The 12,333-nt window shown below is 42.8% G+C and overlaps 1 protein-coding gene across 1 annotated transcript in view; it reads right to left on the bottom strand.

The window, feature by feature from the left end:
• Positions 1 to 11,508, bottom strand: part of RPS6KA3 (ribosomal protein S6 kinase A3) — a 137,079-nt gene extending 125,571 nt beyond the window's left edge. The window contains exon 1 of the mRNA XM_049766784.1: positions 11,425 to 11,508. Within this exon, the coding sequence (XP_049622741.1) occupies positions 11,425 to 11,493 (69 nt within the window). The 5' untranslated portion in view covers positions 11,494 to 11,508. The remainder of the gene's footprint in view (positions 1 to 11,424) is intronic.
• Between the last annotated feature and the right edge of the window lie 825 nt (positions 11,509 to 12,333).

Here is a 12,333-nt window from a genome sequence, read left to right as displayed (position 1 = left end):
CCAGAGGCTATTTCAGATTTTGGGGAGCCCCCAGTACACCTACTAGTGGTAAAGGAGGTTTAAAGTGAGATAAAATTTGGGGTTTTGAGCATGCAAGAGTTCCAGTCTTTTGACTTATCTGCCTGGCCCTTAATATTACTTTGCTAACTCTACCTCTCTCTATTGATGACTTAAATATCATCTCAATTACAAACAGCAGTTGTAGCTCATGCTAGGATCACATCTGTTCCATGAATTCTGTAGTGAGAAGATGGATTCACGTTACACCTGTATGAGAAGGCAACTCTCTAGATTATCCATTTGTACACACACCCCCATCTCATGTACATTACCTGAATTCTTCCTCCCCAATAAGAGGTTTTATCCAGTCTCTCATGTTATTTTCAACTCAAACAGTTTAGTGAAAGTCAATAAATATAATCTGTAATCTGGATTTGCATTTTATCTCTGCTATTGCCTTTTATAACCATATAACCATTAACTAGTTACTTAATCTTCTACAGGCTTCAGTTTCCTCATCTCCAAGTTAAGATAATTATGTCAACTTCGTTGGATTTGGTATAAATCAAGCGCCTAGTGAGAGAGGGCATTCAGTAAATGTCAGTCTCCTTTCCTAATTTTAAACATGTCCCTACCATTTAAGACTATTCTTATGTTGGTTTTTTATAAAGACTAATTTTATTTCCCAGAATTACAAATTAAAACTATGTTAAATACATATATTAATTTACCTTGGATTTCACTACTCTGACAAATGCAAATTTGAAATTAAATACAAATTTGAAATTAACAGAGGGCAAAGAAAAAGTATACTTGAACATTAATATGACTTTTTCATTTTGTATTTAAGATTGATTTGTTGGGGCCGGCGAGGTGGCGCTAGAGGTAAGGTGTCTGCCTTGCAAGCGCTAACCAAGGAAGGACCACGGTTCTCGGTTCGATCCCCTGGCGTCCCATGTGGTCCCCCCAAGCCAGGGGCAATTTCTGAGCGCTTACCCAGGAGTAACCCCGGAGCATCAAATGGGTGTAGCCAAAAACAAAAAAAACAAACAAACAAAAAAAAAGATTGATTTGTTACGATTACTTTAAAGTAGAGAGAGAGTGCAGGGGTTAAGGCACTTGCCTTGCATGTATCCTACCTGAGTTTGATCCCTGGCACTGCATAGGGCTCCAAAAGCAACATTAGAAATGAAAAATATGGGCCGGAGAGATAGCATGGAGGTAAGGCATTTGCCTTGCATGCAGAAAGATGGTGGTTCGAATCCCAGCATCCCATATAGTCCTCCGAGCCTACCGGGGGCGATTTCTGAGCATAGAACCAGGGGTAACCCCTGAACGCTGCTGGGTGTGACCCCCCCCAAAAAAAAACAAAAAAAAGAAAAAAGAAATGATAAATATTAGTGAAATAAAATGTACTTATACACTTGTTCTGTTAATATATGACCTAGGTTGATGTGCCTCAATGAATGTCCATTTTTCTATATAAACAAGACTGCTGAATTAGCCCCAGATCTAAAATTATGTCAAATTTAGAAAAATTCTTTCATGTTCCAAGAAATGGCAATTCTCTTTCCCAAAGTACAGTAAGGACAAAACAACAACTTTTGGCAGCTAATTTCCCCTAATACCTCAGTGTTATTAACTGGATAATATCCCTATAAAACAAATTATATGAAGTACAGAACAGTGATTTGAAAAGCATATACTACCTAGGAGAATTTGTCAAAATCTCCAGATAGGACACAGACATAAAAATCTCAATTAAAAACAATATAAAAAGGCACATATTAATATATCCTTGATCTATAATAGGGATTAATTAGTCTTTCAAGTGACAAATAATAGGAGAGAGAACTGAAAAACGATGCAGGGAAAAGGATTCAACTGTATTAAATTTACATGCTAGAATGGCCCTGTTCATAGTTTGTTATTTCTTTCTGCTTTTTATTTTATATAGTATATAAAATGTATAATACTTTGTTTTTTATTATATCTTTTTTTGTTTTTTGGGCCACACCTGGTGATGTTCAGGGGTTACTCCTGGATATGTAGTCAGAATTTGCTACTGGCTTGGGGGACCATATGGGACGCTGGAGGATCAAACCGTGGTCTGTCCTAGGATAGTGTGTGCAAGGCAGATGCCCTACCGCTTATGCCACCACTCCGACGACCCAGTGTATCTTTATTTTTATAGATGTTGGCAGTGTCAGAAATTGAACCCAGACCATCATATACGCAAGGTAAAGAGATCTACTGCTGAGCCACATCCCTGGCACCCTAGAGATATTTAAAAAAAAAAAGCAACTTTTAATTAATGAAAAAGAAATTTGAAATCCAGTTTTTTTTTTGGGGGGGGATCACACCCGGCAATGCTCAGGGGTTATTCCTGGCTCTACGCTCAGAAATCGCTCCTGGCAGGCACAGGGGACTATATGGGATGCTGGGATTTGAACCACCACCCTTCTGCATGCAAGGCAAACATCCTGCCTCCATGCTATCTCTCTGGCCCTGAAATTCAGTTTCTTTTTTTTTAATTCAGTTTCTTAACCACACTAGCAACATTTCAAATGCCCAAAGCCACAAGTAGCTAGTACAGAAAGATTTTTTACCTTTTAAGTAAATCTTCCTATTTTAAATTGTTTCTAGGCAGACACCTCTATGTAAGAACTAAATGCTAGTAAATGTTAAGAACTAAAGTCTAAACGAAATGTTAAGAACGAAAGTAACATTCTGAATAATTATGAGGTTTTAAGATTTCTGGAGCAAAAATTTCTTTTTTGAAACACTGCACTTAAATCTATTATTGTCAAATATGATCCTTTACATCAGTTTCTAACACATCAAATGACTGAGCCAAGTTTCCTCTAACAAGTTTTGTGGCCAAAGGATTAGCACCAATCTCACTGAAAAATGGAGGAGGTCAGATTTAAAAAGGGGATCATTCTATGTATGATTAGAAAACTCAGTTTGTACGATAGGTAAAACATAGTTGTAGTTTTAAGCTATGTAAGAACCTTTAGATGGGAAAATCTGACCTAAGATGTCGCTGTGAATGATTATTGCTGTCCTATTTACACTACCAGAGAATGACAAAGAAACAACATAGGGGTGGGCGGGAAAGAAAAACTAAACTGACACATATACACTCAAGCCCAAGATACAATACAGAGTCTTGACTCCAGGTGGGGCAATAGGCTAAGCTTTCAACATTACAGCTGCTGGTTCTTTCTGGTTCATTCAGATTCCTTTCTGGCTAGCACCTTCAAAAGAGGAAGAGCACTATGCAGATAGAGTACAAAATGCCAGCAATTGAGCCACTTGGTTTATAGTTTGTTGAGGCATCAAAACCACTTTTTAACAGTAAATAAGATACATTTTAAGCAAGTACTCACCACCCCAAAGGGACCCAACAGCCAGGGATTAGAATAAGAGTGAGGATGTAATATATTTGACAAGCAGTAAATTTAATGGTGATTTTTTTTTTTTGAGAGGAAGACTTCCCAAGTCAGACATGGCTGTTATCAAAATATCGCTAATACTACTGTTTTCTAGGACTTTAACAAAAACAATTGATTAAAAACGGAGAATGGGAGAGGCAAGCAATTGATAGCAGTTGTAAAACAGTGGACAATTAAAGAGGTTTTGAAAACTCAAAATTAAGTAAAAACTACAGTAAGTCCACGGAGGAGTCAGTTAAAGACGATCACCTTAATGTTTAGGTAGAACATGGCCATTCCTTTTCAGAACGGTAAATTTCAAATTTTTTATGAAAAGCTTTATTTAAATTATAATTAAATTTAATCCGTTTTTAGTAAGATGGAAAATTGTTGTACAATTTGGAAACACAGTAATTCAAAACGAAACTAAAACTCTGGCCGGTTTAAAAAGTCAGTCAATTAAATCTACCAGCTTATTTCCAAGCAATAATAGATCACGTTAATACAGCTAGCAGACTTTCTAAAGCACGTTTTGCAGAACGCTAGATGCGCTTGGCAAAAGGAGGGAGGCTGGGGCCAGAGACTAGTACAGCAGGTAGGGTGTTTGCCTTGCAAGTGGCTGACCTGGATTCAATTCGCAGCACCTCATATGGTCCCCAGAGCCAGTCAGGGGTAATTCCTGAGTGCAGAGCCAGAGAGTAACTAACACCTGGCACCACTGAGTGTGACCCCCACTAAAATAGAGGGGGTTGACATCAAATCTCAAATTCTGTGGGCCATATTAATCTTTGTGCAGATTCATTATGCACATGACCTTAAAAGAGCTATGGGGGCCAGAGAGATAGCTCAAAGCACCACCAGAAGCAACTCCGGAGGACTGCTAGGTGTAACCCCCAGAACAAAAAAATTAAATGTTGTAAGAAGTTATTCAGTAAGCACTGGTCAATTCTTGTTTAACCTCACATTTTCCTAATCTATTTGATTTTGCCATGCTCTCTTTCTCAGAGAGGGAATACGATTATTAGGGCACAGATACACTTTTAATATTTCAAAACACTTCGGAGATTAAAAAATCTGCATACAATACTTGAAGTTCTTTAAGTTCCACTACTACACAACAAACCAATCCCAAAGAATCTCTGTTTAGATCCAAAAGACCCCATTTGCTGACACATTGGTGGTATAATGGTTAGCATAGCTGCCTTCCAAAGCCCCAGTTATTCATGGCATCATCAAATCATCAAAACAAACTACTCAGGTAATGAATTAAGGAGTAGAGCACTTGCTTCATATGCATGAGAGCGTGGGTTTGATCCTGGGCATCAAATAAATTAAAAATTTTAAAAATCATAATAAATAAAAAAATCGTTCTTAGAGTAACAGAAGCGATTTCTGTATTATTTTGTGTCCCTAAAAATGTCATTAACGGGCTGGAGAGATAGCATAGAGGTAAGGTATTTGCCTTGTATCCAAAAGGACAGAGGTTCAAATCCTGGCATCCCATATGGTCCCCTGAGCCTGCCAGGAGCGAGTTCTGAGCCTGGAGCCAGGAATAACCCCTGAGTGTTGCCAGGTGTGACCCAAAAAAACCCCCCAAAAATGCCATTAACATGGTGAAGAGATAGTATAGCAGGTAGTATGCTTGCCTTGCACACAAGACTCACCTAGGTTTAATCCCAAACACCCTAGATGGTCCCCTAAATTCAACTAGGAGTGATCTGAGTGCAGAGCCAGGAGTAAGTCCTAAACACAGCCGGGTGCAGCCCAACAAACCAAAAAAAATGACATTAATATGGCCGGGTAAGGGGCTCAGTGGCAGAAACTATACCTTGCTTGTATGTGTGAAGCTCTTGGTTTGATCCCTGAAACTGCAAAATTTATCTGTTCTTAAATAATAAATAAATAAACAAACAAATAAATAGCAGAAATGGAAATGATCTTAACATAGAAAAAGATGTGCATTTGCTTTGGCATGTTTTGGAAAAGTAAGTTAAAATTCTACAATTTATGTTCTTTACTTTATAATTATGTTTAGCCATAAAGCATCTATTTAAAAAAGAATCAAACAAACCATTTTTCTTTTCCTGGCATCAAGAGATTCAACCCAGGGATATATATGCGAAGCAAGAGATCTACCAATACATATTTTTAAATTGCTTTGCTTGATTCTGAAAATTACTCCAGAGCAAAATACCAGAACTTCCTTTGACAGTTCTGTAAGACAGTGATTATAACTATTAGTTATTAAACACTTAAATAGCATAATGAAGCAAATGCTTTCGATATATTAACATTTAATTCTTTCAGACCCTGAGCTAAATATTATTTTCATCCTTTATTTTGCAGATTAGGATATTAAAGCACAGGTATAATATATAATCTGCGTAAGATTACAAAGTTATTAAGAGGTAAGCCAGGATTTAAATCCTCATCTTTATGATTCCAAAGCTTAGCACTTCTCCATACATCCAAATTATCCCACGAACAGCTTCTATATTTGAAGGATATGAGTAAAATTGAAACATTTAATTGCAAGTAATTAATGCACTTGCCTAACATAGGCCACATGGATTAATAGCTATGTTCTATATAAATAAATTTATCCTGAAACGGTTTATAAAATGGATATATTTTAACACATCTTACTTAAGGGCTAAGATTTATACTTTTTAAATTAATTTTTCATTAAAAATTAATTTCTTGGGGCCGGAGAGATAGCATGGAGGTAAGGTGTTTGCCTTTCATGCAGGAGGTCATCGGTTCGAATCCCAGCGCCCCATATGGTCCTCTGTGCCTGCCAGGAGCAATTTCTGAGCCTGGAGCCAGAAATAACCCCTGAGCACTGCCGGGTGTGGCCCAAAAACCACAAAAAAGATTAATTTCTTTATAGGGGCCATTCCTAGTGACACTGGAGAGAGGGGGTAAACAGCAATGTGTCTGAGCTCAAACACAGGATCCCACATATGTCAGGCATGTCCTTTACCACTTAAGCCATATCCCTGGCCTAGACAGTTATTTTACTTTTGCTTTTAGCTATTTTATTCTTGCTTTACTATTATTTGGTATAAAATAAATAAACCACTTTATATGAGAAATTCAAAAACATAATGATCGGGTGGAAAAATAGACATCTACTAGTACTAAAATACAGTTGTTTGCTTTTTCTATTATGTGAACTGGGGGTGTTTAATGCATTGATTTTCACAATTGCATTCCATGGCTTTAAAACTTGTTATAGTAGCTTCTATAAAAAATCTTTGCATCACATGAACATCCAAGTATTAACCATACTCAGACCACCAAGACTATTACTCTCTTAATTTGATCCACTGGGTCTAAAGCATTTAATCTGCACTGGGCAAAACGGACCACTTGATGTCACCCATCACTCACAGTTTGCAGACTGCAATTCCTGAGCACGCATTTCTAGAGTAAATCTCATCAATGAATCCAGTAGGATAAATTTTTTAGTGGATGGTAAATTAAAAAAAATCTTGAGAACAATCCTGCAAGTCACACTGTTGAGAAATTATCTGCAATACTTTTTAATCATTCTACAGTATGCTAAATGTTACACCTTTTGCACAACCCTTGGCACTCTTCTGTATAAAAATATATGGAAAAGATGTGATTTACAGAAATGTACTACTGATAAGGCAAAGTTTCCCTATGTTCTTTTCATTTTGTCTTAGACTTTAAGGGAACTTAAATAAAGTACACACATTTTGGGGTTTGAGGTGGAGAAATCAAACCTCACGTTGCCAAAATAAAGCAAAATTTTCTAAATTTTTAACAAAACTGACATTCCAAATCAGTGGTCCTCAAACTATGGCCCGCGGGCCACATATTGTATTTGTATCTGTTGTGTTTCTTCATTACAAAATAAGATATATGCAGTGTGCATAAGAATTCGTTCATGGGACAGGAGAGATAACATGGAGGTAAGGCGTTTGCCTTTCATGCAGGAGGTCATCGGTTCGAATCCCGGCGCCCCATATGGTCCCCCGAGCCTGCTAGGAGCAATTTCTGAGCCTGGAGCCAGGAATAATCCCTGAGCACTGCCGGGTGTGACCCAAAAACCAAAAAAAAAAAAAAAAAAAAGAAAGAATTCGTTCTTAAGTTTTGTTTTTACTATAGTCAGACCCTCCAATGGTCTGAGGGACAGTGAACTGGCCCCCTGTTTAAAAAGTTTGAGGACCCCTGTATCATAAGCACTGAAAACAATGAAATGATCAGTAATGTGTCACAATTACTTGACAGCTGACATGTAACAATACCTGTCCTCTCCTCAGATCTTCACTTGGAAAGAAAACAACCTGAAAGATGGTTAAAAGAAGAAACTTCACAAAACATTTCTTCCAAATCAATTGTCTTAGTTTAGTAGAATTGTCCCCTATAGATGAAATAACAAAGAGAGTGATATAGCAGAAATACTATAAAATCCAGTCTTTAAGGTGAGAAAGGCTACGTCACTGAAGTTGGTCTCGAACACAAGGATCTCATTTCTCATAAAGAAAATACTTATACAGCTAATAGTTTACATGCATTATTAGTACTTGAAGTTAAAGAAATTCAAAGAGGCTTTTATAAAAAAAACATTTTTATAAAGCAAAAGTACACTGATTTTTATTACCTTTGTAAAATTTTTTTGCACTCGGGTTTACCATCCTTTAAACTATACTAAAACCAAGAAGTGTCACGTTAGGCTTCTGAACCGCAAATATTGTTCCTGACACTAGTGGCCAAGAATTTGTAAAACCAAATAAGACACATTTTATCAATAACCATCCCTTACACAATTATTCAGAAACATGAACATTCTGCTCTTCATCTTGTACCAATATTGGCTTTGCTTACATGTTTCCTTTACTATTCTAAATCTGTTTCTATAATATGTTGACATGAGCACGTACCACCAGTGGCTCACACTTAAGTGTGGTTTAATTAACACAAATTGCAGTGGGATGCCAGCATCAGGTCAACGTGTTAAAACATTCAGCCTCACATGTTATGACCCATGTTTCAGCCCCAGCCAGAGTTTGTTTGTTTTTGAGCACCATGAAGCCAACCTAAGAACTTAAATAAAGCAGGAAGGCCATGTCAAGGAAAAAACAAAACAACTTTTGGTGAAGCACTGAGGTCTTGTAAGATAGTTCGTGTTTCAGCGCTGGGTTGAAATGAAAACTAATAATACTGAGAGTCATCCCCTTCCTGGCATTCATAATTCATTCAGACCCATCTACCAGGTCCATGAACTGTGTAAGCCAGCTACAGTGTTGTGTGCTAAGGATAGAAAGTGTTTCTGCTTTCAAGAGTTCATATTCTATTAGGTATGAGAGCACAGAAGCAAATTCCTAAACAGCTCAACTCTGGACTCTATTCAGCTGGTTAAAATTTTCAATGTATTTACTCAAAGAAATGACTACTTCAAAAACTCTTTTTATTTGTTTTACAAAAAAGATTTTTACTGTGGTAAAGTACAATGACTCTCTGATAAGAACCCACAAGGGAGAAGGCATAATACAGTCAGAGTGATAAGCCCATATTAAACTTCTGAATGTAAATTATTCACCCTTTCCTTTTTAATTAAGCATTTCTAAATCATACAAAGGTGACTTACTTAAACAGCTGAACTACCAAAAGCAACACCAACCTAAAGGCAATTTGTTAAAAATCTAGTTTTAATAAATTTGGGCAATGCTGCTTCCATTTGATATATGTTGTGTCAGACTATATGAAAAACTTGTTGGAAAATGGCAAACTGTGGAATCCTAGCTGCCAGGTTCTGAAAAACACGACAGCTACTGAAATAACTAGGTTTTAACCAACGAGACCTCATAATATCCTCACTGTTTCTGAAAAAAAAATATGACTTCCAACTACTAACTTACTTATTTGTACCCTGATTTTTTTGTACAAAGGATTGGAAGTATCTACCCTTAAAACCAAGCAAAACACACAAATTATTCTCTAGGCTTTGAAATATGGCTCTGCCATTACTATTTATAATCTTTGTGCCTTTAATTTCTGAGTTTTTCTCTGAAAGCCTGTAATTTTTGAGTATGTAACGAAGGGGATCATAATCTTACTCTGTCGGTTCACAGGAAGGACAGCATGAAATAGCATGTAGCACAGTCTCTGGCATATAGTAAATGCTAACTAAATATCAGGTTTGGCCTTCTTTAGCCAAGTGTATAACTACATAGAAAAGAAAGTAAGGTGGAAATAAAAATAATTTTAACACAATAATTCATGCCAAGAAGATATGTGAATGATTCTGAGTTGCAAGTGTTAACATTTGCATCAAAACACCAAGTTCAAAACAAATGCGATTTCTTTCCAAATGGCCAGCATTTGCGAGCATACTTCATTAATCTTACAGCTTATATATTTAATGTTAAAAATTTTCAAGAAGCGAAAAACAGCCTCTTGGTATGTATACATTCCCTTAAAAAAATCCATTCAAGAATGATCGACCATTCTAAATTTGGCTTTCCTATAAGATTTATAGATTTCAGATTTATTAGACTGGCTAACAATTTTACAAGAAAATCGAACTCTGCCAGTCTTAAAAAGCAGGACTTTCTTTAAAAAAAAAAAAAAAGAGATTTTTTTTTTTTTTAGCTAACATACCAAATGTCTTTTTTGAACGGAAACCCAGGATTTAGTTTAGGTTTTTAAAGAAATGATCCGAATCTCAAAAGGCTAAAAGCACCAATCGCAAGCACGATTACAACTTGGCTGGCGTTAAGGAAAGCAAGTACACATTTGCAACAGCAGTGTGTGTGTGTGTGGGGGGGGGGTCATTGAAAAGTGCTTTGAACTAGTCCCCCTTCCCCCCTTTATCCCCAAGAATGCAAGTGTCCCGCATCTTGAAGTGAGCCTTGGCTCACTGACGTAACCAGTAACCCTATCCACCTCTCACACTGCGGAGGCCGGCGGGGCAGCGGCAGCCGCCAAGTCAGTCCCCCACTCATCCGAGCCGGCCCCAGTCCACCCCCGCGTTTCAGTCATGCTTTCCAGAAATGGGGTCACTCCGTAACTATTACACACACGCAGCCTGTAATCCCCCCAAGTCCGCTGCGGGGAAGAGAAGACAGCGAAAAGTCAAGACGGAAGAAGCACAGGCGCGCCACCATCAGGAATTGATTTTCCACTCCGGCGCGGCGCGGCGCGGCGATGCCGGGGCGCGGGGCTCGTCTCCATCATCCTCGCAGCCCCCCGAGTCGCTGCCGGGACAGGAGGGGCGGCGGCGCAGGGCTCGGGGTTCGGATGCGTCCGTGGAAGTCCCGCTCGGCCCCGTTGGGCCGGATCGTTAGGAGTTGGGGGGCGCTGGGCGGGCGGGCTGGCTGGCTGGCTGGAGCGTCTCGCGGACCGGTGGCCAGATGCCGGGGCGCAGAGGAACCAGAAAGCTTTCGGGGGGCGCCAACCGCTGATCTCCCTGCCTATCTCTCAACCTCTCACCTCCGGAGCCAGGGAAACTCAATTTACACTCCCGGGGATCGGGTCCTTACGCTTAGGGACCTCAGAAGCCGGGAGGTGGCAGGCGGGCGGGCGGGAGCGGGGCAGGGACCCCGGGCTCCCACTTTTTCCTCGGCAGAATCCGCAGCGGGGAGCAAGGATTTTCCTCGCTGGCCCGAAGACGATCCCGGCCCCCGCGCGCCCGTCTTCCCGCAGCAACTCCCTCCGCGCGGGCCGGACGCCCGGCACCCCGGAATCCCGGCTCAGCCCCGGGGAGCCGGAGCCCTAGAGGAGCCCGTCTTCGGGGCGCCCTCCGAGCGGCCGGGGTGCGGGGAAAAGCCCCAGCAGCCAGGGTCCAACTTCCCCCAAGTCCTCGCCGGCCCCCGCGCGCGCGCACCCCCCCACGCAAAGTTGATCGCGATCGGCTGCTCGCACACGCCCCGGCGCCCACTCCGGAGCCCACGCGCGCGGGCAGCGGGGCCCCGATTGCCCAGGCGGGCGAGGAGGGGGCGCGCCGGGCACTCACCTCGGTGCTGTCGGACGGGCTCTCCACAGCCATCTTCTGCCACGGGTCCGCCAGCTGCGCCAGCGGCATCTTCCCCCCCGGCCCGCCGCCTTCGCCGCCTCCGCCCTCCCCGCCCGCCCGCTCCGTCGCCGCCCGAGCCCCCCGGCAGCGGCAGCGGCAGCGGCAGCGGCAGCAGCAGCAGCAGCAGCGCCGGCGGCGGCCGCGATGGCCCGATCTGGGCTCGGTGCCGCCCGCGCCCCTCGAACGCCGCGCGCCCGGCTGCAGACGCCCGCGCGTCGAGCCGCAGACACAGCCTCGCTCGCGCCGCTGCCAGGCACGGGGCTCGCCCCTTTCTTCCTCGCCTCCTTCCGCCGCCCCGGCCGCGGCTCCGCCCCCCGCCCGCCCCTGCCGCTTCCCGCGCCCGCTCCCCGCGCAACCGCGCCGGCCGCGCGCTCCCCCACTTCCGCTCACAACATGGCGCCGCCGCGCTACCTGGCGCTCAGAGCGAGGCTGGCCGCCGCCGCCGCCGCCGCGCGCGCACCCGGGGCGGGGCCTGCGCCACGCGCGCCCGGCCCGGCCTCGCCGCTGGGCCGAGCCTCCTTCCTTGCAGGAAGGGCGAGCCCCGCCGATCGGGGCGGCGTCGGGAGGTCGTGGCCCGGGGAGGGAGGGCAAGGCCGGCCACTGCCCCGGGTCCGAGCCGCTCCGAGGACTACAGGACTACCGCCCCAGCCCTGGACGCACATGAGCCGGGAATCGGGGAGCGCAGATCCCGGGGTCGGGAACTAGGGAGGGGGCGTGGGATCTCTTCTTCGCCCGATTCCTCCTGGGGATCCCATGGGGGCGCGCCTCGCTAGTGGGCACCCCCTGGGACAGTCCCCAAAGCCATCCTCTCTAGAGTCACTGGGCGAACGACCTGCTCCCCCCCTCGTT

Source organism: Suncus etruscus, chromosome X (genome assembly GCF_024139225.1).
Source record: "Suncus etruscus isolate mSunEtr1 chromosome X, mSunEtr1.pri.cur, whole genome shotgun sequence".
In the NCBI taxonomy this organism is placed as follows: domain Eukaryota; kingdom Metazoa; phylum Chordata; class Mammalia; order Eulipotyphla; family Soricidae; genus Suncus; species Suncus etruscus.
Note: the sequence above shows the minus strand (reverse complement) of the source record. Positions and strands in the feature narration are given on the sequence as shown.